We start from the raw sequence: 27,859 nt of genomic DNA, 5'->3' as shown, positions 1-27,859 counted from the left end.
GTAACCTTTGAAACACTTTGGATCCTCCCGCCTCCACCTCCCAAGTGCTGGAATTAGAGGCATGCACCACCATACCCAGCTTGTAGGAATTTCTTTTCTTTTTTTTTTTTCTTGGAGCTGAGGATCAAAACCAGCGCTCTACCACTGAGCTAAATCCCCAACCCAGGAATGGATGTTTTTTAAGTTCATGCATTCATTTATATTCATTCAATTATTCAATAATATTTGTTTTAGGTGCTAAGGATATAAAAATCAAGGATAATCGTCCTGGAGCAGAGGCAGGAGGACAGCTACAAGTTTGAGGTCAGCCTGGTTAACATAGCTAAATCTCAGGGTATCCAGGCTACATAGTAAGACCTTGTAGCAAACACACACACACACACACACACACACACACACACACACACAATGCATGGTGGTTCATCCTGTAACCCTACAATTTGGTAGTCTGAGGTTGTTTCTTTTTTTTGGGGGGGGGGGTTGGAGACAGGGTTTCTCTGTAGCTTTGGAGCCTGTCCTGGACTAGCTCTCTACACCAGGCTGGCCTGAGGTTGTTTCAACACAAACAAAATGTCCAGTTGTAGCCAACACCCGTTACCTCAGCAGTTGGAAGTTGGGTCCAGTAGAATCTCCTGAAGTTGGACCGGTCACAACATGTCCCTGGGTCCATGTGTCCCCAGCTGTGGAGGATGTCATTGCAGCACAGAGCGTCACTTCTAAGTGCACGCATGTGTATGTGGCAGTGTTTGTCCCACTGGCCTCAGTCGGATAGCTTGGTCTACACAGCAAGTTCCTGGCCAGCACAGCATGTCTTATTATAAATTTTCAGCAAATGCTAAAGTTTATAATGATGGTCTATATTCTTCAGAAACATCAACACTATTCTCTCTCTCTCTCTCTCTCTCTCTCTCTCTCTCTCTCTCTCTCTCTCTCTCTCTCTCTCTGTGTGTGTGTGTGTGTGTGTGTGTGTGTATGTGTGTGTGTGTCCTGGAACCGAATTCAAGCCTCCTGCTTGCTAGGTAAGCAGTAACACCCTCCGTAAACAGTGGTTACTTTGTACCCTACCCTACAGCCCCAGGATCTCTCTTTTCATACTTTGTCTCCTTTACTGCGCTGTGAACACTTTTACTTACTTGTTTTGATACAGTATCTTGTTATGTAGCCCCAGTTTGCCTCCAACTCCAAATCCTCCCATCTCCACCTCCGAGTGCTGGGATTACAGGTGTGTACCATCACCTCACGCTCCACACTTGCAGCAATTCCAAGGCCAGGGCAATGAGGAATTCCTCTCTCTGTGACTTCAGCAAGCGGAATGGAAGGAGGTGGGAGTAGTCTTTCTCGGGAAATAAAAAGTACAGATGCATGTATATTTATACACACGCACACACACACATTTGGTTTTTGGAGACAGGGTTTCTCTGTGTAGCCCTGGCTATCCTAGAAGTCACTCTGTAGACCTAACTAACCAGTCACTCTATGGCCTCTAACTCAGGGATCTACCTGCCTCTGCCTCTCAAGCGCTGGGAGTAAGGTGTGTGCCACCACCTCCTGGCTTTTTGGCAAATGAAACTATTTCTAATGACTTACCAGCATGGAACATTTTTCAGCCTGTTTCTTGGAAGTAGTTCAGTCTTTAATTATAGGCATTCATTTGCCTTGCCTAAAATAACTTTCTGGAATTAAAACTTTGAAATCTTTTAATAAAATTGGTTCCATCTAGACGTCAAGTTTGTAACTTGCAAGACAGAAAAGTTAAGATTCTAAATTCTAAATAAGCCTCTCCAATTCAAAATTCAAACCTGAAATGGCGACACGTGCCTGTACAAGCTCTTGGGAGGATCAGGAGTTCAGGGCCAGCCTCACCTCCACTGCAAAGTTGAGACCAATCTAGGCTAGACTACACCATGGTTCAAAACAAGAAAAACAATGACAACAAAAAAAGAAAACAAAACGAAAAACCACCCTCAGAATTCCCCATGCTGCATTCCCCCATAAATTATATGCTCTGTGCAATCTTGGTAGGTGTTAGAATTCATTTAGAAAATTTTACACTTAAGTTCACTTAAGGTACATACGTGATGAGTGACGACAGAGAGCCTGGTTTAACTTTGTAGGCGACTGGCTTTTCACTTGCAGACCACAGCTGTATGGGCGATCACATACCCAGGCTGTGTCCTGGATATCTACATCTTTCTAATCTTGCCACCCCTGGTCAATTGGCACGTGGCTTTCCGGACATCAACCATCCGAGACAACTCTGAAATTAGTTGCTAATTAATGACGTGAGTCGGACGATTCCGGTTGCTCGGCGGTTATTTACCTCCATTCATCACGCCCCAGTTGATTCCCGACCAATAAAACCTGCGGCTCCTGGGTCACCAGCCCTGCCTAGGACCGTGCTGATCTACGCACAGCAGCCCGCGGGGAACCCGGGCGGGAGACCGGGAGGCGTGACTTCGGCGAAAGCTCCGGGCTGCGCGCGCCTCCGTGAACGCGCGGGGCGGGGAGCGCGCCAGGGGAGGGGCGCGCGGGGCGCAGGGCGCGCGCGGCGGCCGCTGCGGCCTGTTGGCGCGGTCGCCGGCAGCCTCGAGCGAGTGGCGCTAGGAGCCGTGGCGGCTGTGACTGGCGGGGAGCGCGTGTCCCGATCAATTCCCTAGTGGCCCGCGACCATGTCCCTGGGGCAGCGGCTGGCGCTGCTGGCTGTCCGTCTGCAGGAGCCGCAGCGGGTGGCGAGCTTCCAGCGACTGTGTGGGGTGGAGGCGCCGCTCGGCAGCCCCGCGGAGGGCGAGGATGGGGAGAGCGAGGTTCGCGGGGCCGCGGGGAACCCTCGGCGACGGGGACAGCAGCCGGGCGCGGAGCGCAGCCCCGGCCCCGCCAAGCCTGACTGCCGTGGCGCCCCCAACGGCGTACGCAACGGGCTGCCTGCCGAGCCGGGCCCAGCCGGGCCCCGCCGCGCGGGCTCGCTGCGCCGCAACTCGCTGACGGGTGAGGAGGGCGAGCTGACCAGGGTGAGCAACTGGCCGCTCTACTACCTGTTCTGTTTCGGCACCGAGCTGGGCAACGAGCTCTTCTACATCTTCTTCTTCCCCTTCTGGATCTGGAACCTCGATCCCTTTGTGGGCCGGAGGCTGGTGATCATCTGGGTGCTGGTCATGTACCTGGGCCAGTGCACCAAGGACATCATCCGCTGGCCGCGGCCGGCCTCGCCGCCCGTCGTCAAGCTGGAGATCTTCTACAACTCAGAGTACAGCATGCCCTCCACGCATGCCATGTCCGGCACCGCCATCCCCATCGCCATGGTCCTGCTCACCTACGGCCGCTGGCAGGTACGCTGCGCCCCTCGGCTCAGACCAGTTCCTGGTGCTCTCTGCACTTGTTTTAATTTGCCTCTTCCAATTTGCGAACCCCCGGGTTCGCACAGTACCCACAAGCAGGCCCTGTCAGAGTTCTAGAAAATTAAGTGATGGCGGAAATCTAGGGACTTGACCACTAAACCGTATTAATACAGTTAAATATAGTTTCTTAGCCTCCCCACCCCCAACCCAGGAAACACTTTCCGTGCTGTGCATTTCCTTGAGCTTCGACTGAGTTTTTAAACTTAGTTCGTCTGATGCGTAATAGTGATGCCTTTTTCTTAAAATGAAACACTCGGTAACCAAGACCCAGTCTCGCTGCAAAACATGGTGTTTCAGATGTGAAGTCGTTAACTTACTTAGACAGTGTTTGCAGAACAGTAATGTAATTCCGACACAGGCACATTCCAGCAGTCAAGCACGAGGAGTTAAAGAAAAGCCAAAAGGGAATGGAGCAGAGTCTTGGTGAGTTCGTTCTTTAAAGGATTGGTTGCTGGTTTGTTGAGACACGTACTTCACTTTTCTCTCGGATCTGGAGAGCCGATTGTTAGTTGCTACACTGTTTCTGTGGCGGTAACTGTAACCATGCACCGTTTCGCAGCCAGAGGAGTTGGATTGATTATAATCGTATATGACAGACAGCGGGAGCAACTTGACCATCAAGGTGTTTTTTAACGGTAGTCATTTTTATTTTGCCTGCTTCCTTTGGCTTCCTCATCTTGAGCTCCCTAGGGTGTGCAAGTGATACTTGAGTCTAAAAATCTAATCTTAAACATGGAAGCAAAATATAGACTACTGCCCTCCATTATCTACCTTAAATTGTATTGTTTGTTAGTCTTTCGGACAACTCTCTTAAGAATAAAGTACACAGTTCTGGAGACTCTGGGGAAATTCATTTCCTCTTTTAACCTTTCATCACACGGAATTGGGAAATGCCCACTGTATTGTAAAACTCCTTATAGGCCTGCTTTGCCCACGCTGAGTTTCAGTATGAGTAAATCTTATCTGAAATCCCCGCCTCCCTCTACTGTTCAGAGCATCTCTTTTATAGTAACAGAAATCAGGCATGCACCCAGGAAGAATGACGGATGGAGGAGGGAAGCCTAGCATAGAAAGTTCTTTCCTACTTAACCCCTCCCTGGTGATCCTTAGTCACACTGAGATTGCAAAGCATTGCTGCCTGTTCTGGGTGGAAAAAATATCTAAAAGTCCCCATCGGATCTAAATATTCCAGACAGCAAGATTGGCAATGTGTTTGGCATGCTGTTTACTATGTACATGTGTGCTACTGTTTGTCTTAGTGATCAGGGGACTTTTTACTGCCTCCTCCCTGAGTACTTTTGCTGCTAATACTGCCGAGAGAGAGAGAGAGAGAGAGAGAGAGAGAGAGAGAGAGAGAGAGAGAGAGAGAGAGAGAGAGAGGTGTTGGATTTTGCTCTTCAGTTATTCAGGACACATGCTAATAGGAAGTCTGAAAATAGTACTGCTGAATTGTTTATGAGATATAGCTTTCAATCAAGGCCATTTGAATAATCAGGCTAAGCTTATAGTCTAGTGTGTATTTGTTTGTTTTTAGGCAGGGTCTCACTGTGGCTCTGGCTGGCCTCCAACTCAGAGATCTGCCTGTCTCTGTCTCCCGAGTGCAGTTGGACAGGGTTATAGAAATCATCTAGTCTCAAACAGCTCTAGGCAACTACCATCCCACTGTATGTATATAGGTTTTCCTATTGTGAGCATTTTCATACTAGTGGAAACATACGCTATGTAGCCTGTTGTGACTTTTTTCACTTAGTATTCTTAAGATTCTTTTAACAGTTTCATACATGAGTATACATTTTTTTAACAGTTCACCTCCCCAGCAGCTTTTTTTTTTTCTTTTTTCTTTTTTTCTTGAGACAGAGTTTCTCCGTGTAGTTTTGGTGCCTGTCCTGGATTTCGCTCTGTAGATCAAGCTGGCCTCGAACTCACAGAGATCTGCCTAGCTCTGCCTCTCGAGTGCTGGGACTAAAGGCATGCGCCAGTGCTGCCCAGAATCTCAGCAGCTTTTTAAAGTTCATATTGTGGCATATATCCAGGACTTCTTTTTTATTAGTGAATAATGTTTCATTAGATGCATGTATTGCCTTTACTTATTCTTTCATCAGTTGGAGGCCATTCAGATTTGTTTGTTCACTGATTGATTAATTGCGTAGCCTGACTGGCCTGGAACTCAGTATAGAGGAGGTCACTCCTCAACCTATAATCTTCTTATATTAGCCTCCAAATGCTGTGATTACAGACAGGCATGTGTCACTATATTTGGATGGGTTTATTTATTTTTTTTGATGATTTATTTTATTTTGTGTATGTGTGTGTGTATGTATGTACATGTGTGTATGCAGGTGCCCCTGGTAGTCAGAAAGGGCCATGAGATCCCTTGGAGTTGGAATTGTAGTCATCTGTGAACTATTATGATAAAGGTGCTGGGATCCAAACCCGGGTCCTCTGATAGAGCAATAAGTGCTCTTAACTGCTCAGTCATCTCTCCAGCGCCATTTTTGGTTGTTTTGAGGAACGCTGTTTCTAATAATTTTTATACAAGATTTTGTTTGGATGTCTATTTTCGTTTCCTTGGTCTGTTTATTGGGGTTTGTTTTGGTTTTGAGATGGGATCTTGCTGTCTCTCAGGCTGACTCTGAACTAGACTTGAGCTTCTTCAGTAACTGGGACATGGGGTACACACCACCGTGCCTGGATATTTATTATTATTATTATTACTATTACTATTATTATTATTTTAAGACAAGGTCTTGCAGTGTAGCTCAGGCTGGCCTGGAACTCATGGCCCTACTATCTTAACCTGTTGGGTAAAGGCACCCAGTGACAAACCTGATGATCTGAATTTGTTCCCAGGGCCTGTATGGTGGAAGGAGAGAGCCTATGACCTCCATTTATGCTTTTAACATTTCCTCCCCTCCCCATTGATAAACATAATAAAAATATGGAAAAGTGCAGGGTGATGGTGGCGCATGCCTTTAATCCCACCACTTGGGAGGCAGAGACCAGCAGATCTCTGTGAGTTCGAGGCCAGCCTGGTCTACAAAGCAGGTCCCAGGACAGCTAGGACTGTTACACAGAGAAACCCTGTCTTGAAAAATCAAATATGTATATATTTGTATATGTATATATATATATATATGTATATATATATATATATATAAATAAAACTAAAATCACCATCATTATTGTTATTCTTGGTACTAGGAATTGAGCTATTTAATTTATTTTTCATTGGTTTTATTTGAGAAATGAATCTGGTGTAATTTCTTCCACATAGATAATTGACTGCCCTAGTATCAATTTTGAGTAGCTTATCTTTTTTTCATCTATTTGTAATGCCACATCCATTGCTAATCAAGTTCCTTGATATGTGCGGTTTTGATTCTGGCTTCTCTGTTCTATACAACTGGTGCATTTGTCTACTTCATTATCAGCCCCTTTATCTTACTTCCTTCTATTCTTTTTGACCATATCTTGATACCAATTCAAGTGAAGTATCTTATCGGTCTATCTTTGAGTTTCTCGTTGCTAATTTGAATCTTTGCTTTCCGTTTATTTTGTTTGTTTCATGGTACTGAGTGTTGAAACCAGGGCTGCGTCTATTTAGTGTTGCTTGTGTGAGTGTGTGTGTGTGTGTGTGTGTGTGTGTGTGTGTGTGTGTGTGTGTTTTAGGTCTAATCCTTTTCCATTTTGAGGCAGGATCTTGCTAAGTTGCCCAGTTAGCCTTGAACTCACTCTGTAGCTCAGGCTGGTCTCCAACTTGGAATCCTCCTGTCTCACCCTCCCAAGTCCCTACAATTACAGGTCTGTACCACCATACCCAACTCTTAGTATATATTTTAAAGAATTGCCCCCCAAGATGTTGAACTTTATTGAAGTTGCAATGAAATTGTAAGTTGAAGATTATTGATAGTGTTACACTAGTGAATCTGAGCTATGATGAGCTATGAATAAGGCAGATATACTCATTACTTGTTTTTTTTTTCATTATTTTTTTTTAATAGTTCCCCCCAAAAATTGAGGTTTACTTCTAGTTACTTCTTTTTTTGTTTTGTTTTGTTTCTCTGTGTAGCTTTGAAGCTTTTCCTGGAACTCACTCTGTAGCCCAGGCTGGCCTTAAACTCACTGCTTCTCAGTGCTGGGATTAAAGGTGTGTGCCACCACCACCCGGCCACATTTTTGTTACTATCATGAATGGTATAAAAATATAAGAGATTATATTATACATTAGACTCAGCTACAGTGTCCTTATTGAACTTTCCATTAATTTATTAATTTGTACAGACATTCCCATGTGTTCATTACAGAGGAAATCATGTCAACTGAGTAATGACAAATATATTTCTTTCATTATAATTATATATATTTATTCTCCTGTTCAAGAAAGAGCTCTAATCAAGATAATGCTAGATTTAACAAATAAAAACTTATCAATTTGTCATCACTTCTATGCAGTATGGCAGGCTCTGCACACAGGCCTGGGAGACAACAAATATGATTGTTATATCAAGTGGAGTAGGTTGGTATTTTGGGAAGAATCTTCTGTCTCTAGCCCAGGGAAAGTTCTAGATCACTGGGGACAGGGAAAGCAGCTCACAGAGAAGGTTGTTTTACCAGCTCCAGGGAGAGATGATAGGAATCTGTCTTGCTGTCAGTTCTTCCTAGCAAACAGTGGCCTGCTGCCCGGCTTTGCTCTGTTTTATTTTGGCTTTGATGATATTGGAAATTGAACCCAGGGCCTCATGTGCTAAGCATGAACTTGTGCTGTACCCCAGTTCTGCAGTCTGGTGGTTGTTTTTTTTAATGGCCTGTGAAGTATGAACGGATTTTATGTGTTTAAAGAATTAAGAAGGAAATCCAGGTGGTGGTGGCGCAGCCTTTAATCCGAGCACTTGGAGGCAGAGGCAGGCGGATCTCTGTGAGTTCAAGGCCAGTCTGGGCTACAGAGTGAGTTCCAAGAAAGGCTCCAAAACTACACAGAGAAACCCTGTCTTGATCCCCCCTCCCCCTGGAAAAAAAAAAAAGGAATTCAGAAGGAGCCAAAAGTGTATTTTATGACATGAAAATTGTATGAATCTCAAAATGTTCTTGTCTGTAGCTAAAACTTATAGGAACTGATCACACCCCAAAAAGCCCACAACAACAATAACAACAAAACACCACCACAACAGAAACATCTCGTATTGAGGAGAGGACAGCTGTCACCAAGGAGCTGGAGCCTTTGACATCTTTAACACAGCCACCTGCAGTGATCAAAGAGGCAGTTCTGTCCGTGAAAGATGCGCACGGATTTGGTGCCAGCACTTAACCTACACGTAGAATCACGTGAGTGGAATATTGTCCTGAAAGGACACACAATGAGAAGAATGCAGGGTCCAACCAAATACCTTTTAAGATACCAATATTTAAGGACTCTGTAAAGTGTGTATCAAAAGCAAGAAGGAAAAATGGTCCAGCCATCAAGAGCTCATACTGCTCTTGCAGAGGACCCAACTTATCCCAGCTTCTCCAGTGTAACTCCAGCTCCGGGGGATCTGGCGCCCTCTTCTGGCTCCCAAGAGTACCTGTACTCAGGTGCAAATCCTTTCAGGCAGGCATATGACTAAGAAATACATCTTAAAAAATAAACACCCTGCCGGGCATGATGGGTAAATTCAGCACAAGCAATAATCTCAACACCAGGAAGACAGGCAAGTAGATCTCTAGAACCCCCTGGCCAGCCTGTAAGCCCCTTGGTGAGTGACAGGCCAGTGAGAGCAGTATCTCAACAAAACATAGATGGCTGTCCCGAAAATCAGCGTCCATGGTTGTCCTCTGGGTTTCCCCATGCAGATGCAGATGCACACATACATGGAGAGAGAGAGAGAGAGAGAGAGAGAGAGAGAGAGAGAGAGAGAGAGATCAACATTTAAAGAGTAGATAAAGAAAAAAAGACTCTAAGTGGCCGTCTGAGAGATAAGAAGATATCTTAGGGAGTTGCAGAGATGGCTCAGCATTTACGAGCACTTGCATTATAATTATGAAGACCACAGTTTGGATCCTAGCACGCACAGCAGCCTGGGCATCCTGCGCATGCCTGTAACCCCAAACTCCTAGCGGGAGCAGAGACAGAATTGCTAAGGCTTGCTAGCTTCCACCTTGGCTGAGAAAAACATGAGCCCCAGGTTCAGGGAGAGACCCTGCCTCAAAGAATAGGCAGAGAGTGGTAGAAATTAATGACACCCTCTTCTGTTCTCCATATGCATGTATAGGCACTTGTCCCCACACAGACAAATTCTCTCACACATAAAATAAGTAAAGTCTCTTTGAAAAAGCTGCCTTAGAAATATCTAAGGTAAGGTAGACATGGTGGTACACTTCCTTAATCCCAACACTCAAAAGGCAGAAACAGGCTGATCTCTGTGTATCTGAGGCCAGCCTAGATTATATAGCTCGTTTCAGGCCAACCAGGGGTGCATAAGGGAGTACCTTTCTAAAGAGAGAGAGAAAGTGAGGGGAGGGGGTGTAACTAGGTGTGTGCATGCATGTATATGCAGGGTTCTCATAACAAATGCATCTGGACTAGGTTAAGCAAAAGGAGGAAGTTGATTTTATAGAAACCAAGATCGAGGAAGTGCTGCTGGGCCACTTGAGAGGTTGAGGCCAGGCTGTGGAAGGAGTCTCTGCCTGTACTTGCATGTGTCCGCCTCATCCAGCTCTACATTATTTACAAGTTCTGTCAGACCGCAGACTCTCCAGCCACTAGCTCCACCTAATCGGGGCCAAGCGTCCACACTAGACTCAAATATTGATGGTCAGGGGAGTGGCATGAGCATGCCTCTAGGGCCACACCGTGGGTGTGCAGGGCACAGTTAGATGAGACGGTACTGTGAAAAGAATACGCCACAGACAAAGCCAGAAGTGAAAGCAAGAGAGATGGAGGAGCTAGGAGCATGGGTAAATTCAGTACAAGCGCTGAGACTCACAGGCTGGCAGAGGCTAAGAAAAGATGGCTGACTGCTGGCATGCCTGTTTCCTTAGGATTTGGAAGCGGTTGGGACCATATTGTATATCAAGTTCATGATTCTACATTTAATATCATTAAGACCACATTATATGTCGTGCTTACTGCTTTTGTTCCATAGAATGGGTGATGCTTAGTTTCCTATGTCATTTTGCTATGCCACTGTGTACAGATTTTTGACCAGTGATCTAGATGCTTCTGTAAAGGTACACTTTTAGATAAAATTAATGTTTTTATTTCCAGTAAACTTTCACTAAAGCAGATTATTTTTTATTTATTATTATTATTATTATTATTATTATTATTATTATTATTTTATTATTGTATTTTCTGACAAGGCTCACTTTGTAGCCCAGGCTGACTTCAAACTTACAGAGACCCACCTGCCTCTGCTTTCTGAGAGCTAGGGTTAAAGGTGGGCACCACCACACCCAGTTTCAGATTACATTTTGTGATGGGGCTGGCAAAAGACTGGCTTTTTTTTTTTTTTTTTTTTGGTTTTTCGAGACAGGGTTTTTCTGTGCAGCTTTTGGAGCCTGTCTTAGAACTCACTCTGTAGACCAGGCTGGCCTTGAACTCACAGAGATCCGCCTGCCTCTGCCTCCTGAGTGCTGGGATTAAAGGCGTGTGCCACCACGGCCCGGCAAGACTGATTTTTTTTTAAATTCTTATTTTATTTACTTCTTTTGACAGAGTTTCTCCATATAAACAGCCCTGGCTGTCTTGACACTCACTCTTTAGGCCAGGCTGGCCTCAAACTCAGAGATTCGCCTCCCTCTGCCTCCCAAATGCTGGAATTAAAGGTGTGCACCACCAATGCCCGGGTATTTTATTTATTTATTTATTTATTTATTTATTTATTTATTTATTTATTTATTTTAAGGCAGTGTTTCTCTGTGTAGCCCTGGGTGTCCTAGAACTCACTCTATAGACCAGGCTGGCTTCAAACCCAGAGATCTTCCTGCCTCTCTCTCTTGAGTGCTGGGATTAAAGGCACATACCACCACTGCCTGGCTTATTTTTATTTTTAAATTTATTATTGTTGTTGTTATTTTGTGTTTTTTTTGTGGGGCTTTTGTTTGTTTGTTTGTTTGTTTGCTTTTGAGATAGGCTCTTTCTACATAACTTTGCCTGTCCTGGTACTCACTGTGTAGACCGAGCTGGCCTTAAACTCACAGAGATCCAATTGCCTTTGCCTCCTAAGTGCTTGGATTAAAGGCATATGCCAGTACACCTAGCTAAAAAAATTTTCAAGCATATGTATCTATTAATTTATTCATTTGTTGTGTGTGTGTGTGTGTGTATTAATGTGTGTCTGTGGAAGTCAGAGAACAACTTGGTGGGAGACAGTTCTCTCCATCTGTAGGTTCCAGGTTTTGAACTCAGGAAGTCGGGCTTGCCCTGTAAGAGAGAATTTTGCTACCAGATTCCTTCAAATTTGAGCCACATCTCAGTTCTTCCTTGGATCTGGACTTGTGAGACTCCACAGTAGCTTGAGCTAGCTCCTCAATGTAAATTTCTTTCTATATTGTAATGTATACACATGTTCTATAGGTTATTTCTCTGGAGAACCATGGCTGAAGCATGTCACGAAACTGTTTAATTCCTACACAGTGCTATAGAATGAACCAGACCTCACATGTGCCAGGCAAGCGCTCTACCACTGAGATAACTGTGGCCTTCTCCCCCCCCCCTTTTATTTTAAGGCCTTTTCTTGCTAATTTACTTCCTCTAGCCCAGACTTACTTTGTGCAATCCACCTGCACCAGCTTCCCAAATAAAATATTTTTATATTCCTCAAAGATGATTTTTACACTGTAGGCTTATTTCTGTCCTAAATATTAGATCCCTCCATTTAGACAGGAAAAGCCTGAGATGGAAGAATATGCTGTGGCCACCCCAGGGTCCCACAGCTGAAGAAACAGACGCAGTCAGCCTAGCTCACAGCCCTGTAAAAACCCCTTACCTATCAGGTAGCCCTCTCTTCCCCAGGTCAGCTTGCTCCTGGGCGTGTAAGGACATGGAAGCTGGTCCCTGCACCTGGGAAGAGGCAAACTCAGAAGCCTTCCTCTGCCTTGTGGACTCGAGAGCCCAGAAGCTTGTCTCAGGAAAAAAAGAAAATGCAGCATTTATGTGGGATATGGCTGTGCATACAGCTGGTGTCTCTTCCGAGCGAGGGTTCTCTGGGATACTCTGGGACTTTGCTATAGCTGCTTTTTCTCGTCCAATACAATTTAAGTTGATTTTCGTCGTTCACATTTGAGACTTCCAGTAAATGCATTTTGTAAATGGCAGGCAGTGGGTCTGTGTCTGTGACCAGTGAGTGCTGTTGACACTGTTCCCATATACAGACAAAGATAATGAGCCCCTCTGTGTCTACCACTCCGCAGCATGGTGTAAATCATCTTGTGACAGTTTTGATAAGTGAGTCCTTACCCACATTTCTGTCCTTAGTGTAGACTCCGAGAATTGCCCAGTCATTGTCTGTGAACGTGTGTATTGTGTATGGTCTCTCACATACTGACATGCTTCCCACACAGACTACAACTTTCACTTCATTAGCAGAATACAAGAACAAGAGAAATCTGTCCTTGGTGAGCCACCGTTGCCCTGCTGTGTGATAGGCTGTGTACTTACCAAAACTCAAAACTGTGTTTTTTCCCCCTGCTGTCTGTCTTTGTCCCATACTGCAATTATTCTGAACAAATTAAATTGTATTTAAAAGGGTTGGAGTGTAATTCATCGATAGAACGCTCCCTGGTACTCAGCCGTTGGTTCAATCTCTGGTGTCTCAAAAAAAGAAGTATTTTTAGAGACAGTTTTTGAAATTGCTTTAATTGCAAGTCGTTTTACTGGCTCTTTTCGCTCCCTCCCATGGAAGGCGCCACAGTGTACCAGACAGTTCTGATCATGTGTGATAAGCAGCCAGGAAAGCGTGTCCGGCTGAAGAAAACCATTTTGTAGAATAACTGAAGGAAACGTTCACTTGGGTTTCCTTGTTATCAAGGCCGTGCAATGAAAAAGTTAACAGTGTTGTGAGATGAAAAGGCCCTAAACCAGGCTGGCGGCTCACGCCTGTAATCCCAGTACCTGTTATCGGTCCGTCCACAGTGAGTTTGAGACCAGCCTGGGCTGCATGAGACCTTGTCTCAAGAAAACAAAACCAACCAACCAACAAATGCATCTGGGAGAGCCAGGTGTGGTGGGGCACATGCCCTGCTCGGCCAAGGCCCTGGGGTCTATCCCTAGCCCCGTAAGAAAAATTGTTTAGGGTGTCATAGAATCTTTGGGCACACATCCGTGTGCACTTGGAAATAATGTAAGGGACTTACTAATTTGTACTTTGGTCATCCCCCCTCCCCCTCAGCCCTTTTTAAAGACAGCATCTCACTATGTAGCCCAGGCTAGCTTCAAACTTCAGCAACCCTCCTGCCTCAGCGTTTTGCGTATTGGAATTGAACCCCTTTGCACTCTGCTCCTCCAGCCACTGCTTGTCTTCAGTTTCATTGAGGAACGCGAAGTCATGGGGCACACACACCGCCCAAATACGCTCTTCCCGGGTTAACTCTGCTCCCCGTCATCCCGTCATCCCGTTTCCCTTCCCACAGCCAGCTGATTCCAAGAGCAGCCTGCTCGCCATGTAACCCTGGCTGGTCTGCAACTCACTGTGTAGACCACCAGGTTGGCCTCAAACCGGTGCTGAAATCACAGGCATGTGTCACCATGCTCGATTCCCACCAACATTTTCCTCAATGGGATTGCCATTTGAAATGTAATGGAGAGCACAGAAGTTGAAAACTAATTGGGGAGGGAAAACACCACACTGCAGCTTGTAAATGGCAGCCACTCCTGGGTGGGAGAGAGTGAGAGTGCCAGTCTTCCTCCCAGGGAAGTCAGGGTGCTTATATAGACCGGATTCGGGTGGTGGTTAAGGTGTCTCCTACCTGTCCTCCAGGTCTGGACAGTCAACCAGGATGAGCCACTTCCCACCAAGAGGGATGGGACAACGGGACCTGTCATTGACTTCATTGGCTCAGCCATCCTTGCAAAAGCATTTTGTCAGTGTTGCCGTGGGCCGCGCCTCCTTAGGCACTGGGAACGACAAGGGGGATAGAAAGCCTACAGTATTGATAGGGTTTTATAGCATGGTGGTGGTGTTTTGTTGTTTTTTTTTTTTTTAATTTGCTTGTTTGTATCTGTCTTCACTTCATTTTCTCTCTCTCCTTTAGTACCCTCTTCTGTACGGGCTGATTCTCATTCCCTGCTGGAGTTCTCTGGTTTGCCTGAGCAGAGTCTACATGGGAATGCACTCCATCCTGGTAAGAAAAGAGGCTGTCCTTCATAGTTGTTCTTTTCTGACCCTGGCAGAAGAAAACTTTGCAAACTGAAGACCAATGATGATATGACCTGTTGTCGTACAAAGGAACACACGGACAGAGCAAGAGTACCTTGGCACGGCAATGTCTTTCTGTAAAAAGAGTGTGCCAGAACCCAGACCAGCTGCTGAGAGTTCACTAGGTTTTTATTCTGACCCAGGTGTGGCTGTGTCTCCCCGCACTGGCTGGGGCACCATCTCTGTCTTTCGGCATGGGCTGATCTCAACACTGGTTCAAAGGAAATGGGGGAAGGAGTCAGGCCCTCCAGGCCATCAAGGTCCAGGAACGGGGGAAGGGCTTTGTGTAAACAAGAGTTTTACTGGCTGTGGGAGATTAAAAGATCTACATGAAATTTTTACAAGACAGGCATTAATGGAACCTTGGCTCTTGACGAGCGAGCTGCTTTTGATAGATAGGCAGGAGAAAACATTTCTGACAAAGCCGGAATGAGAAAATACAGCTTGTAAGTAGTCCTCATTTTGTAAAACTATCAGCATAAGGACCTGTGGCGTGCCGATATGTCAGACCTTGTATTTCGCTTTTCCCTGCAATGCTGAGCATGCTTCAGAAGCTTCAGGCATGCGGAACCCTTGGTGGGATGCCTCTCCTGTCTCCTGCCTGCTTCCCTGTCCCATGTGCTCCGCTCTCTGTAGGTGCTCCTCAAAGCCTTTCATACCTCTCCCTTCTCTTTCTCAAGAGCGGTCAGGTGCCTCTTCTCCCCTTCGCCCTGAACTGGACTCCTTCTGCCTTTCGGCCACCCCACAGTGGACTGTCAGTTCTTCAGATCATATCAGTGTGTTTGTCTCTCCACCCTCAGGATCCAATAAGACATTCTAGGGATTTATTGCATATTAGCTTGTAAATGGAGGATCAAATAAAAAGATGGCAAAAGTGAACTAATTTATGAAATCATACATTTTCTGATGGGTTATACTGATTTTTTTTTCTTGTTATTTTTAGAATGGTCCATTTACAGCTCTAGTTGATGTCGTGAACCTGGGGGAGTGGGGCCTAAAATTGAGGCAGATGAGCCTGGCTGGGCTCACGCCTTTAATCCCAGCACTTGAGAGGCAGAGGATCTGAGTTTGAGGCCAGCCTGGTCTACAAAGCGAGTTCCAGGACAGCCAGGATTGTTACACAGAGAAACCCTGTCCCGAAACCCGCCACCCTCAAAAAAAAAAAAAAAAAAAAAGAGGCAGACGAAAGTCTCATGAAGTAGCCAACTTTATTCAGAGGGAGCACCAGAGGGCTAGGAAAGGTCACCTGATTAACATGTTTGGGAGTCCACGCTGTCTCTAAGCAACAAGGACAAGCTAATTGTGTCAGAAACCTGTCTCTCCTTAGAGGCGCGTGAATAGCAACAGCTGAAGTCAGCGCACTCTATCCACCACACCTGGGAGGAGCGCAAACACATTCCAAGAACCATTCCGTGTTTTGAAGCAACTGAGGTCACAAGACTTGTTTTCTCGCAAGCACGTAGAATTCTCACATGGTTCCATTGTTGCTCTGTGTTCTGACAGTGCTCTACTTGTAGCAAGATCTCCGTAGCTTATTTCATGGCTGTAGAAATATTGGTATTCTCCCCACTCTGCCTATTTTATAATCAGACTACACTTGGTTTGTTTGCTTGTTTTGTTTTTGTTTTTTGAGATAGGGTTTCTTTGTGTATGTAGCCTTGGCTGTCCTGGAACTAGGTCTGTAGAACTCACAGAGATCCACCTGCCTCCGCCTCCCCAGTGCTGGGATTACCTGATATTTAGAGTGTTTTTTTGTTTTTGTTCCCCCCCCCCCCCCAAACAAGGTTTCTCTGTGTAGCTTTGCGCCTCTCCTGGAACTCACTTGGTAGCCCAGGCTGGCCTCGAACTCACAGAGATCCGCCTGGCTCTGCCTCCCAAGTGCTGGGATTAAAGACGTGAGCCACCACCGCCCAGCTTAGAGTGTTTTTAATCTTTTTGTTGTACTGAGAGTTGAACTGAGGGTCTTGGACATACCCATCAGGTACTCTACGAACAAAGCGTATCTCCAGCCCGGGTCACACATTTTTTTTTTTTTTTTTGTTTTGTTTTGTTTTGTTTTTTTTTCGAGACAGGGTTTCTCTGTGTAGCTTTGCGCCTTTCCTGGAACTCACTTGGTAGCCCAGGCCGGCCTCGAACTCACAGAGATCCTCCTGGCTCTGCCTCCCGAGTGCTGGGATTAAAGGTGTGCGCCACCACCGCCTGGCTTTTTTTTTTTTTTTTTTTTTAGTGAAGAAAGTGAATTGCTAATATTTCTTAGGGAAAGTTTACTTTTCTCTCTAAATTTATTATCATTCCAAGAGGAATAAATATCTGATTATTGAATATATGATCTCAAAAATACTGTTCTTTAAAATTGAAAATATAGCCATGCGTACATCTTTAATCCTAGCACTCAAGAGATAGAGACAGGAAGATCTCTGTGACCATCCTGGGTCTGCATTGTGAGTTACAGGCCAACCAGGGCTATATGAGGAGACCCTGTCTCAAAAACAAAAATGTTTAGTGATTGATCAAACATTTCTGCTGAGTCCAGTGTACTCTTTATATACCAGATTACATCTATTCTTGAATCATCTGGGGTAAAAATAATATTGCCATTAGTTTTATCTTTTTTAAGATTTACTTTATTTTTTTAATTATGTGTATGTGGGGGGCATGTGTGCGCACATGACTTCAGGAGTCTGCAGAGACCAGAGACCTTAGACCCCTGGAGCTGGAGCTGCAGGCAGTTATGAGACCCCTCCATGGGCTAGGAACTGAACTGGGTCCTCAGCAAACACAGTGCATTCTTTTAACTGCTGAGCCATCTCCACTTTTCAATTCCTGAATCGGCAGGCCTAACTCTTTATGTATTTGATTTTTATGTTACTTTGTTTTTACGTATTTCAGCACCAAGAATTAAACCTAGGGACCTCACATGTAGCCAGGCTAGCTACATGCCAAGACCTTTCTTTTTTTTTTTTTTTTTCTTTTGAGACAGCGTCACAGACAAGTTGTCCAGGCTGACCTTGAACTCCTGTAGCCACAGCTGGCCTTGAACAGTCAGTCCTCCTGCCTTAGCTTACTTAGTCCCCCAAGCAGTTGGAATTGTTTTCCTGTGCTATCATGCCAGGCACCCCTAATTGTTTAATTACTCAATGACCAGTTTGCCCCCAAAGAACATATAACTTGTCTTATTGAAAATAGCTGCAGGGTGGGGTTCCATTATTCAATTCCCAGCACCCACATATCCACTCACAAGTGTCTAACCCCAGTTCCACAGGGTCTGTGGCCCTCTAATGATCTCCAAGGGCTCCTCCTACATATGTGTGGTGCACATGAACTCATGCAAACACATACACACACATACATATAAAGAAGAGTAGCTACAGGGGCCAGCAAGATGGCTCAGTGGGTGGATACTGAAGGCGTATACCACCACGCCTGGCAGTTTTCCTTTTCATAGTAACGTCAGGTATAGCTTTCAAGTATTGCAGATAATAATTCTGTGCAGTAACTATGACTGTCACTACCAGTCAATAATATATTGCTTGATGATATTCAGCAGTTGGCGTTTTGTTTTTGAGACAAGGTTCCACGTAGCTTAAGTTGGTTTTGACCTGTGATGCTCCTGCCTCTGCCTTCTGAGTGCTGGAATTATAGACATGCACTACCATGCCTGGCCCAGTTCTGTAACATTATGAATCTGATAATATTTCTTCAATTTGTACTTCTCATTTATGTTAGTGTTTAAAATAGTTATTGTGTTTTGAATTTTTTTTTATAACAATTGGTGTCTTCACTGTTAACTATGAAACTAGTACGGACTGTAGGTAGAGTGTACCCCACAGACTGCTCTCAGATACTCATATACAACCCTAGGCTGCCCTTAATGTCACTAGCATTAAGGGCATTCTAGTAATGTTCGAGAAACAATTTGTAAGAAATTCTTCATTCAGTGCCTGACATAATTTGTTATCAATATAACTCAAAAAGCAAACACTTTGTTTTTAATATCTATTTCCCCAACTGTCTTTCCTAGTCCTCAAAAAAGATTAGTATATCTGCTTGTTTTTTTTTCAGTCATTACAAAACATAGCTTTCAAAATTCGATTTCTTAATACACTTTTTTTGTTTTGTTTTGTTTTGTTTTGTTTTTTGGTAAAGGTGTATTTGTGTGCGGGGCGGTGCTGGGAACTGAACCTGGGTCTTCTGGAAGAGCAGCGAGTACTCTAGACCACTGAGCCATCTCTCCAGCCTCTTGTTTTAAACCTGTTTGTTTTGTTTTGTTTTGTTTTTTTTTTTTTTGATACAGAGTCTTGCTGTATCTTGCTGTATCTTGCTCTTGAGTGGCCTAGAATTCTCTATGTAGCCTAAACCAGCCTCCAATTCACGGTTTAAAGAAAACACACACAAATCCATTGTGACAGGAGACTTTGATTCTAGTCTTAACATCACTTACAGCTGTCTAAAACTGTAATATTTACAGTTTTTCTTACTAATATTGTTATTTCCAGTCTTCCCCCCAAAACATAAGCTTCACGACAGCACACAGCATCATTTCTTTGAGTAATAAATATAGTCTTCCTTCTGCATGTAAACATCACGATAGCCAACACATTGTTCAGAACCTGACTATAAATATACATACATCGTCCATGTAGTTAATGAAAGAGCAGAACTAGAAAAACCGTCTTTTATTAACAAATCCTTCTTATTGGCCAGGTTGTGCTAGTGCACGCCTTTAATCTCAGCACTCCGGAGGCAGAGGCAGATGGATCTCTGTGAGTTCGAGGCCAGCCTGGTCTACAGAATGAGTTCCAGGACATCCAGAGCTACACAGAGAAATCCTCTCTGAAACAACAAAAACAAAACGAACTAAATAAATAAATCTGATTCCGTGGATATCAGTGATTAGAACTAGAGCAAAAAAGGGAAAAAAAAATTCTGATCTCCTGCCTCTACTTCCTAAGTGCTGGGATTATGGGTGTATACTACTCTGCCTGATTTTTGCAGTGCTGGGGATCAAGCCTAGGCTTCATGCATGCCAAGCAAACACTCTACCCACTGGGCTACATCCCAGCCCAAGTTCTAGTACTATGCCGTGGTTGGTTTGTAAGGTTTATTTTAAAGTTAAACACCCAAAATAGCATTATACTAACTGTACTTTTATCTTTTCTAGGACGTTATTGCTGGGTTCCTCTATACCATTTTAATCTTAGTTATCTTCTACCCACTTGTGGACCTGATTGACAACTTCAACCAGACTTACAAATATGCTCCGCTCATCATCATCGGGCTTCACTTAGCTCTGGGCATCTTTTCCTTCACTCTTGACACCTGGAGCACATCCCGAGGAGACACGGCTGAGATTCTGGGCAGTGGTGCTGGAATTGCGTGTGGCTCTCATGCTGCTTATAACCTGGGTCTATTATTAGACCCTTCTCCACACACATTACCCTTAGCCAGCCCCCCCCTCACCGCAACTCTATTTGGAAAAGCCATATTAAGGGTCGCCATAGGAATGATACTTGTACTGATCATGAGGGATGTAATGAAGAAGATCACCATTCCTTTAGCCTGTAAACTCTTCAGTATTCCGTGTGATGATATCCGCCAAGCGAGGCAGCACATGGAAGTGGAGCTACCGTATCGGTATATCACCTATGGGATGGTTGGTTTCTCCATCACGTGTTTGGTTCCTTACGTGTTTTCCTTCATTGGTATCTCTTGATGGGGAAGTGTTGTTTATTATAAGAAAGGAGGCTACCAGATATACCTAAAACTATTCTCCAGGTAACACTCGGGTCAGAGGCTTTTGCAAGAATTTAACTTAAACAAGTAAATTCTGCAGCCGGTGCATTTTCCCTTGGCACATCCAGACGTTTTGGGTGGGTTGAGCTCTTTCAGCACTGAGAAGTGATATGGCCGTTTAGAATGTTCACAAAATGTTTGGAGAGTTCTGTGCTGTTACAAATTGTAGTTATATATAATATATATTAAGGTATGCAGTGTGCAAATGTGTATCTAGTATGTATTATATATATAATATATATATATAATATATATAATTATTTACCTAAGAACTGTGGGGTGTGTTGAAAAATCAATAACAGTGTGCAGTTGTGCCTGCATTTTGGGGATTAATGCAGGCACGTTGTTATTAACAAATGGGTTTACCGTTTATTTCCTATGGGAGCCATTTCCTAGTTGAATTGATAACTACCAGACAGAATCCATATGCTACCACATACTGATTTACCACCTCTTTTACACTGCCATCCCCTTCCATGTTATCCATGATGTTGAACATGGGAGGCATTTTTAATGGACCAAGTTTTCGGGAAAATTTGTTCTTTGGATTTCTTTTTTTCTTTCTTTTCAAAGTTCTGTACACTGTGTTGAATGTACTTTTTTTTTTCCCCTCAACTGTTTTGGTCATCAGTTTAAGAATTCAGGTACTGGATTTTATTGCTTGCTAACTGTGCCTTTCTTTTGCTGAATTCAGAGACACTATGTATACTGTGATGTAAAAGTAAGACTCTAATTCTATCTTAAGCTACATAATCAGGCAAATATTTTAAAAATATATATCAAACTAACAGATAGAAGTAAATGACCTATAACTCTTCAGTGTTTTTTTTTTTAAAGAAGAAATGTGGAATAGCTAAATTTTCTCACTAATTTATTGGAAAGTTAAATGGATACGTATTTCCACTTTTGTAGGTATTTTTCTGCGTGTTGCAAGTTATAGGAACAATATATATCTTGATTGTTTATAATACAGGTAAATATTTCCTGTGAGTGGAAATGCAACTGAAATTTATAGATGAGACAATGTACACCGTTTCTATGTAAAGAAGCCATTTTTCTAAATTATTTGGCAAGGATTGGGTTTCCCACTGTTAACTTTGAATACCTTCTCTTTAGCAACCCACGGTAGATGATAAAAATCCAAATGTGAAATATCAGTAGTTTAGATTCTATTATTTTCCCAACTTATTATTTTTACAGTGGAAAACTTTAGTGTAATAGTAAACTATTTTTTTTCTGTCTGCCTTTATATTTTGAAGTGTGATTGTAATTAGGTTAACATTACATTTATTTATAGTGAGCTTTTCATAAAGAAGAGAATTAACTTTCCATATAAATGAGCATCAGGTATGGAGTTAATACTTTAGTGCAATATCTCTTGATTATTCAGAAGGAAAATGTTTCTATTTTGGACAACATAAGTATTTGAGCTCATATTTTTATAATCCTGATTGAAAATTTAGGGGCCTGGTAATTTTTACCCAAAAGGAATCTGATCAATGTAAGCAAACCAATTTGGGCCCCTTGGCTCCCGGGAGCAGAAAGTGGGTGCTTAGGAAGCGATCGGTACGCTGGAAGCCTGGAAGCCGGCAGAAGCACAGCTTTCTTGAAAGGTGTACTCAGCGCGTTGAATTATAAGGAGGGTCCCATGCTTTGGGTCTGTTATCCTATTAATTTTTTTGTGTAGCTTAAAAAGAATTTGAAAATAATCTATTTCTTTGTGTGATATTATTTTTTGTTTGATGACAGTTCTATGCTAAATGTATTTTAAAATAAAAGCCAAATTCAAGATTGAAAGGACCTCCATTTTGTTTGCCTTTTGTGTACATGTCTGGGTTTTTGTGGGGTGGGAGGGGAGAGGTGATTCGAGACAGGGTTTCTCTGTGTTGCTCTGGCTGTTCTGGAACTCACTGTGTAGACCAGGCTGGCCTCGAACTCATAGATCTACCTGCCTCTACCTCCTGAGTGCTGGGATTAAAGTTGTGTGCCACTATGCCTGGTGACAAGTGTCTGTAATACCTGGTGAGATTTTAAATAATATTTCTCGGTTTTCACAGCTTTTCCTCTAAAGCATTTTTTCCCCCAAAATTAGTGAATTCTATTGTTTTTAGAAATGAATGACACTGAAGAATTTTTTGTTTGTTTGTTTTTTTGTTTTTCGAGACAGGGTTTCTCTGTGTAGCTTTGCACCTTTCCTAGAACTCACTTGGTAGTCCAGGCTGGCCTCGAACTCACAAAGATCCCCCTGGCGCTGCCTCCCAAGTGCTGGTATTAAAGGCATGCGCCACCATCGCCCAGCCTCGCTGAAGAAATTTTTAAGAGTCAAGCTTTTCCTTAAGTTTCTTATTCATTATGTTTTTGAGGCAGAGTCTCATGTATCCCAGGGTAGCCTTGCACTGCTCCTCTGTCTCTACTTCCCAAGCACCGGAACCACAGGCTAGGCCACCACACCCGACTGCTCTGCATTACTAAGCTTCCTGAAACTCTACAGATCTTATGAGGAAACACGTCTTCCTTGCGAAAAACACACAGAGGGAAACTTCGAAGAACAATAAAAGATTTCCAAAAATGCTTAAGGGAGGAAACAATAATTTCATAGTTTCAGGTGAGTTAGTTCATGCTCGTCAGTCTGACTGTGCCTCCTCCAGACACAGAATTCTGTATCCAGCAGCAACAAGCTGTGAGCGAGCGAGTGGCACCCCCTGTGTCCTGTCCAATGCAGAGCTTCATGGTTCTGTGGCTTACAGCTCCCAACAGCTGGAAGGACCACAGCTGTCTCTTCGCCATGTCAGTCTTGGTGCATTTTGCACAGATGTTTAGAAATTCTGTCCCTGGTTACAACAAGGGACAAACACGACAGAATCTTTTTGTTTCCTAAGGTGCCTCTTCAATTTTCTTTAAGCAAATGGTTTTTTTTTTTTTAAGATTTATTTATTTATGTATATGGGTGCTCTACTTGGGTGTAGTGCCTGCATGAGAGAAGAGAGCCTCAGAGAGAAGAGCAGGGCTTCTCATCCCATTGTAGATGGTTGGGAGCCGCCATGTGGTTGCTGGGAATTGAACTCAGGACTTCTGGAAGAGCAGCCAGTGCTCTTAACTGCTGAGCCATCTCTCCAGCCCCAAAGCAAATGGTTTTAAGTTGTTTATTTATTTAAATTTTTTAAAAAGATTTATTCATTTATTATGTATATAATGTGTTCTGCCTGCGTGTATTCCTGCAGGCTAGAAGAGGGAACCAGATCTCATTACAGATGGTTGTGAGCCACCATGTGCTTACTGGGAATTGAACTCAGGACCTTTGGAAGAACAGCCAGTGCTCTTAACCGCTGAGCCATCTCTCCAGCCCTTAAGTTGTTTATAGCTTTGGCATCTTGTCTTATTATTTATTCATTTGTTTATTTTGAGACAGGGTCTCTGAGACCTGGCTGTCTTGGAACTCACTAGGTAGACCAGGCTGGCCTGAACTCACAGAGGTCACTCTGCCTCTGCCTCTCTTCTGTCTCTCCCTCCCGAGTGCTGGGATTAAAGGCGTGCACCGCCACTACCACCCGGCACCATTTGTCTTTTATAAAAATGGGTATTGGTGGTTTGTCTGTGCACCCGTGTGTGCCTAGTGCCTGAGGAGGCCAGAAGAAAGTGTGAGATTCACACACACACACACACACACACACACACACACACACACACACACACTCGGAGTTACAGGTGGCTGTGAGCTGCTACGAGGGTACAGGGAATCGAGTGAGTTCTGGTCTTCCGCAAAAGCAGCAAGGGCTCTTAAGTACTGAGTCATCTTTCCAACCAAAATGTATTCATTACTTTTCCAATTTAGCATAGTCCCTAGATGACTGTGATCCCCCTTGCCTGTAATCCCAGCAACCAGGAAGTGGAGGCAGGAGAATCAGGAACTCAAATTCTTGACCACATGACAGGTGGGAAGGCCAACTGGGCTACAAAACCCCATCTCAAAAAGCAAAAAAATAGGGCTGTGTACAATGGGAGACCATCTGCCTAGCATGCATGAGGCCCTGAGGTTCAACCCCAATATTTCAAAAATGAACCAAAAATAATTCATTATCTTTCCTCTGATGTCATCTCCATGGGGAAAAAAAGGTACTTGTTTATCTATTTCCGCCATTGCTGGGACAGCAGACATTCAATAGACATACTGTGGATTGTCTAGGGATTGATTATGCAATCCCTAGACAAGCTTCAGTAAGTGTGTGTGTGTGTGTGTGTGTGTGTGTGTGTGTGTGTGTGTGTGTGTTAGTGAGGAACATTTGTAGCATTCTGCAGATTCTCAAAGATTTGATAAAAGTTTAAAATTGCTTTTTAGCATTTTATTTTTTCTTTGTCTTGTTTTTTTGAGACAGGGTTTCTCTGTGTAGCCCTGGCTGTCCTGGAACTCACTCTGTAGACCAGACTGGCCTCGAACTCAGAGATTCTTCTGCCTCTGCCTCCTGAGTTCTGGGATTAAAGGCATGTGCCACCAGGCCTGGCTAAAAATAGAGCGCTTACATGTAATATATTTCCCTAAAAATTACTTTCACCATCTTGAGACGTGTGCAATTATAGAGTGATGGAGTATTTTAGGGCTATTTGGGATCTTAGAACAGCTTGTAAGACCTCCTTTAGAGTATTAGTAGATAACCATGTGCAATATCCTGTTTGTTTATCCCTAGAGATAGGATCTCCTTGTTGCCCAGGCTGGCTGGTAACTCACTATTTAGCCCGAGCTGACTTTGAACTCCATTCTGCCTCTGTCTTCCAAGTGCTGGGATCACAGGCAAGGCATGCACATCGCACTGGCCCTGGCTTAGAACATTAATTTTAAAAAGTACTCCATCAAGTCATTTTAGCTCTTGGATGAAATTACACTAATTTGAAGGCAATGAAAACTATTGTTTGATAAACATTTAAATATTTCTTTTTCTGCTTTTTAAAAAATCTGTAGTAAGGGAAAATATACATTTTGAGTATTATTTACCATTTTTTTTATATTAGTCGTGGACTTGGGTGACATACCATGGCTGCTGTAACTGCAATTACTTAGAAGAGGAGCCCCAGGGAGCAAGAGGAAGCTCTGACAGCCACCACCTTCGAAACTCCTAGAAGGTCAGATAGCAACTCAGCGACACACCCATGAACCTACCCAGAGAGGGTGAGGAATTGTGTCAAGGGGTTAAGGACCTTTGCAGACGAGCTACAAAGGTCCTGTGTTTTGCGAAGAAGGCTCCCTCTGGGATTTGCTGGCATGCCCTGGGAAGGAAGTTCAAGTTTATTTCGTATGCTGCTGCACTTAAAAAACCATGGGACTTCCTCCATGCATTGAAATAGAAGCCGGCCACACATCTGGCTCATCTGACTCCTGGAGACATGAAGGTTCTGGTTGGGAAGGGTGTTTGCTGACTGAAGCACAAATACCAGGAGTTTTGCCTGTATGTGTGAAATGTCTGAAGCACACAAATGGTTTTCTTTCTTTCTTTCTTTCTTTCTTTTTTTTTTTTTTTTTTTTTTTTTTTTTTTTTTTTGGTTTTTTGAGACAGAGTTTCTCTGTGTAGCTTTGCGCCTTTCCTGGATCTCGCTCTGTAGACCAGGCTGGCCTGGAACTCACTAAGATCCGCCTGCCTCTGCCTCCCAAGTGCTGGGATCAAAGGCGTGCGCCACCACCGCCCGGCGGTTTTCTTTCTTAAAAAAATTTCTTGCACTTTATTTATTGGAGTGGGGAGGTGGGCATGTGGGGGTCAAAGGGCAACTTGGGGAAATCAGTTCTCACTCTTTGACAAGGAGGTCCTGGAGATTGTTGAACTATGATGTTCTGCCTCTCAGCAAGCACCTCTACCCACTGAATCATCTCACTGGTCCTGTTGTTTTAACATTTCTAAGAAGACGCTTAGCTTCACGAGGTTTTCTATTTCTTAGAAAAGACTTGATGGCCACATTGTCGTGTGTTGATCTTCTAAGTAACCCATAAAAAGTAACCAAATACAGACATTGCACACAGTATCACACAGACATCTGGAACTCCACTTCAGGGGGTCTGATGCCAAATTAATGCCTCTCTAGGCACTAGGGACTCATATGGTGCATGTCCATAAACATGCAGGCATAATTTACATGTATAAAGAATAAAAACATTACAAAAGAACTGGGTATGGTGGCACATGTCTTTAATCACAGCATTCTGGAGACAGAAGCAGGCGAATATCTGAGTTTGAGGCCAGACTGGTCTACAGAGCGAGTTCCAGGACATCCAGGGCTACCCAGAGAAACCCTATCTCAAAAAAAGAAAAGAAAAGAACATTCAACAATGTAATTAAATAATATATGGAAATTGATTGGGGCTGGAGAAGCACATATTGCTCTTCTAGGACCTGGGTTCAGTTCCCAGCACGCACATGGTAGTAATCACCTTAGGCACCAGACGTTTTTGTGGTAAAGATACATGTGTAGGCAAAACACTCAAAAAATAAGATAAATCTAAACAATAAAAAGATCCATGATAGCTGGGTGATGATGGTGCATGCCTTTAATCTCAGCACTGTGGAGGCAGAGGCAGATGGATCTCTGTGAGTTCGAGGCCAGCCTGATCTACAGAATGAATTCCAGGACAGCCAGAGATACACAGAGAAACCCTGTCTCAACAAACAAACAAACATCCTTAAAATGTAATCTGGATGTTCCTGAAACAGTCTTTACAAAGATTTCTTTTAATATCCAAATAGTGACTTAATACCCCACCCCTTAAAGAACACCCAAAACCAAAACGCACCAAACAAAAACAGCCACTGAATAACGTCTCAAGTGAGCAAAACCAAAGGGCTTTTGTGTTGTTTTTAACTAAGTTGTTCTATTTACCAATAAAGACTCAGGAGTCAGATGTTGGGGTGAAAATGTACTAGATCAGGGAAGCCAAAAAGCAGCCAGCTGACCTTCCTTTTTGGCTGGAGACGCAGCAACAGAGCTTCTCTCCACACTGCCCCAAATCAAAAAGACCTCAGATCTCTAAGTCCCTCCTTCTCCTTCCTGTCAGCTAGTTGTTGGCTCTGACCCCGATTCAAGGTTGATTTAATTAACACAGTCCAGTCTCAGAGAGCAATCAAATATCCTACGACACTTTTGTTTCCACATCTTTTTATTTAATGCTAATTGGCAACTTGGAAACTTCTTGTCATGTAAAGAATTGTATGGGGGATGGAGAGATGGCTCAGAGGTTAAGAGTACTGACTGCTCTTCCAGAAGACCCAGGTTCAATTCCCAGCACCATATGGCAGCTCA

General features: G+C 43.6%; 1 protein-coding gene across 1 annotated transcript; it reads left to right on the top strand.

The window, feature by feature from the left end:
* Positions 1-2,551: 2,551 nt before the first annotated feature.
* Sgpp1 (sphingosine-1-phosphate phosphatase 1) lies at positions 2,552-20,804 on the top strand. The gene is made up of 3 exons (XM_059279710.1): positions 2,552-3,326; positions 14,625-14,714; positions 19,950-20,804. The coding sequence occupies exons 1-3, from the start codon at positions 2,670-2,672 to the stop codon at positions 20,499-20,501; spliced, it is 1,299 nt and encodes a 432-aa protein (XP_059135693.1). The 5' UTR covers positions 2,552-2,669; the 3' UTR covers positions 20,502-20,804.
* Positions 20,805-27,859: the final 7,055 nt, after the last annotated feature.

The sequence above is a fragment of the Peromyscus eremicus genome, chromosome 14 (genome assembly GCF_949786415.1).
Source record: "Peromyscus eremicus chromosome 14, PerEre_H2_v1, whole genome shotgun sequence".
Lineage (NCBI taxonomy): Eukaryota > Metazoa > Chordata > Mammalia > Rodentia > Cricetidae > Peromyscus > Peromyscus eremicus.
Note: the sequence above shows the minus strand (reverse complement) of the source record. Positions and strands in the feature narration are given on the sequence as shown.

What these genes read in the sequence shown, in the direction of transcription:
- Sgpp1 (XM_059279710.1), top strand. Translation starts at nt 2,670, where the DNA reads ATGTCCCTGGGGCAGCGGCTGGCGCTGCTGGCTGTCCGTCTGCAGGAG. An exon ending in TCACCTACGGCCGCTGGCAG is followed by an intron (nt 3,327 to 14,624) that starts GTACGCTGCGCC and finishes TCTCTCCTTTAG; the next exon opens with TACCCTCTTCTGTACGGGCT. An exon ending in TGGGAATGCACTCCATCCTG is followed by an intron (nt 14,715 to 19,949) that starts GTAAGAAAAGAG and finishes TATCTTTTCTAG; the next exon opens with GACGTTATTGCTGGGTTCCT.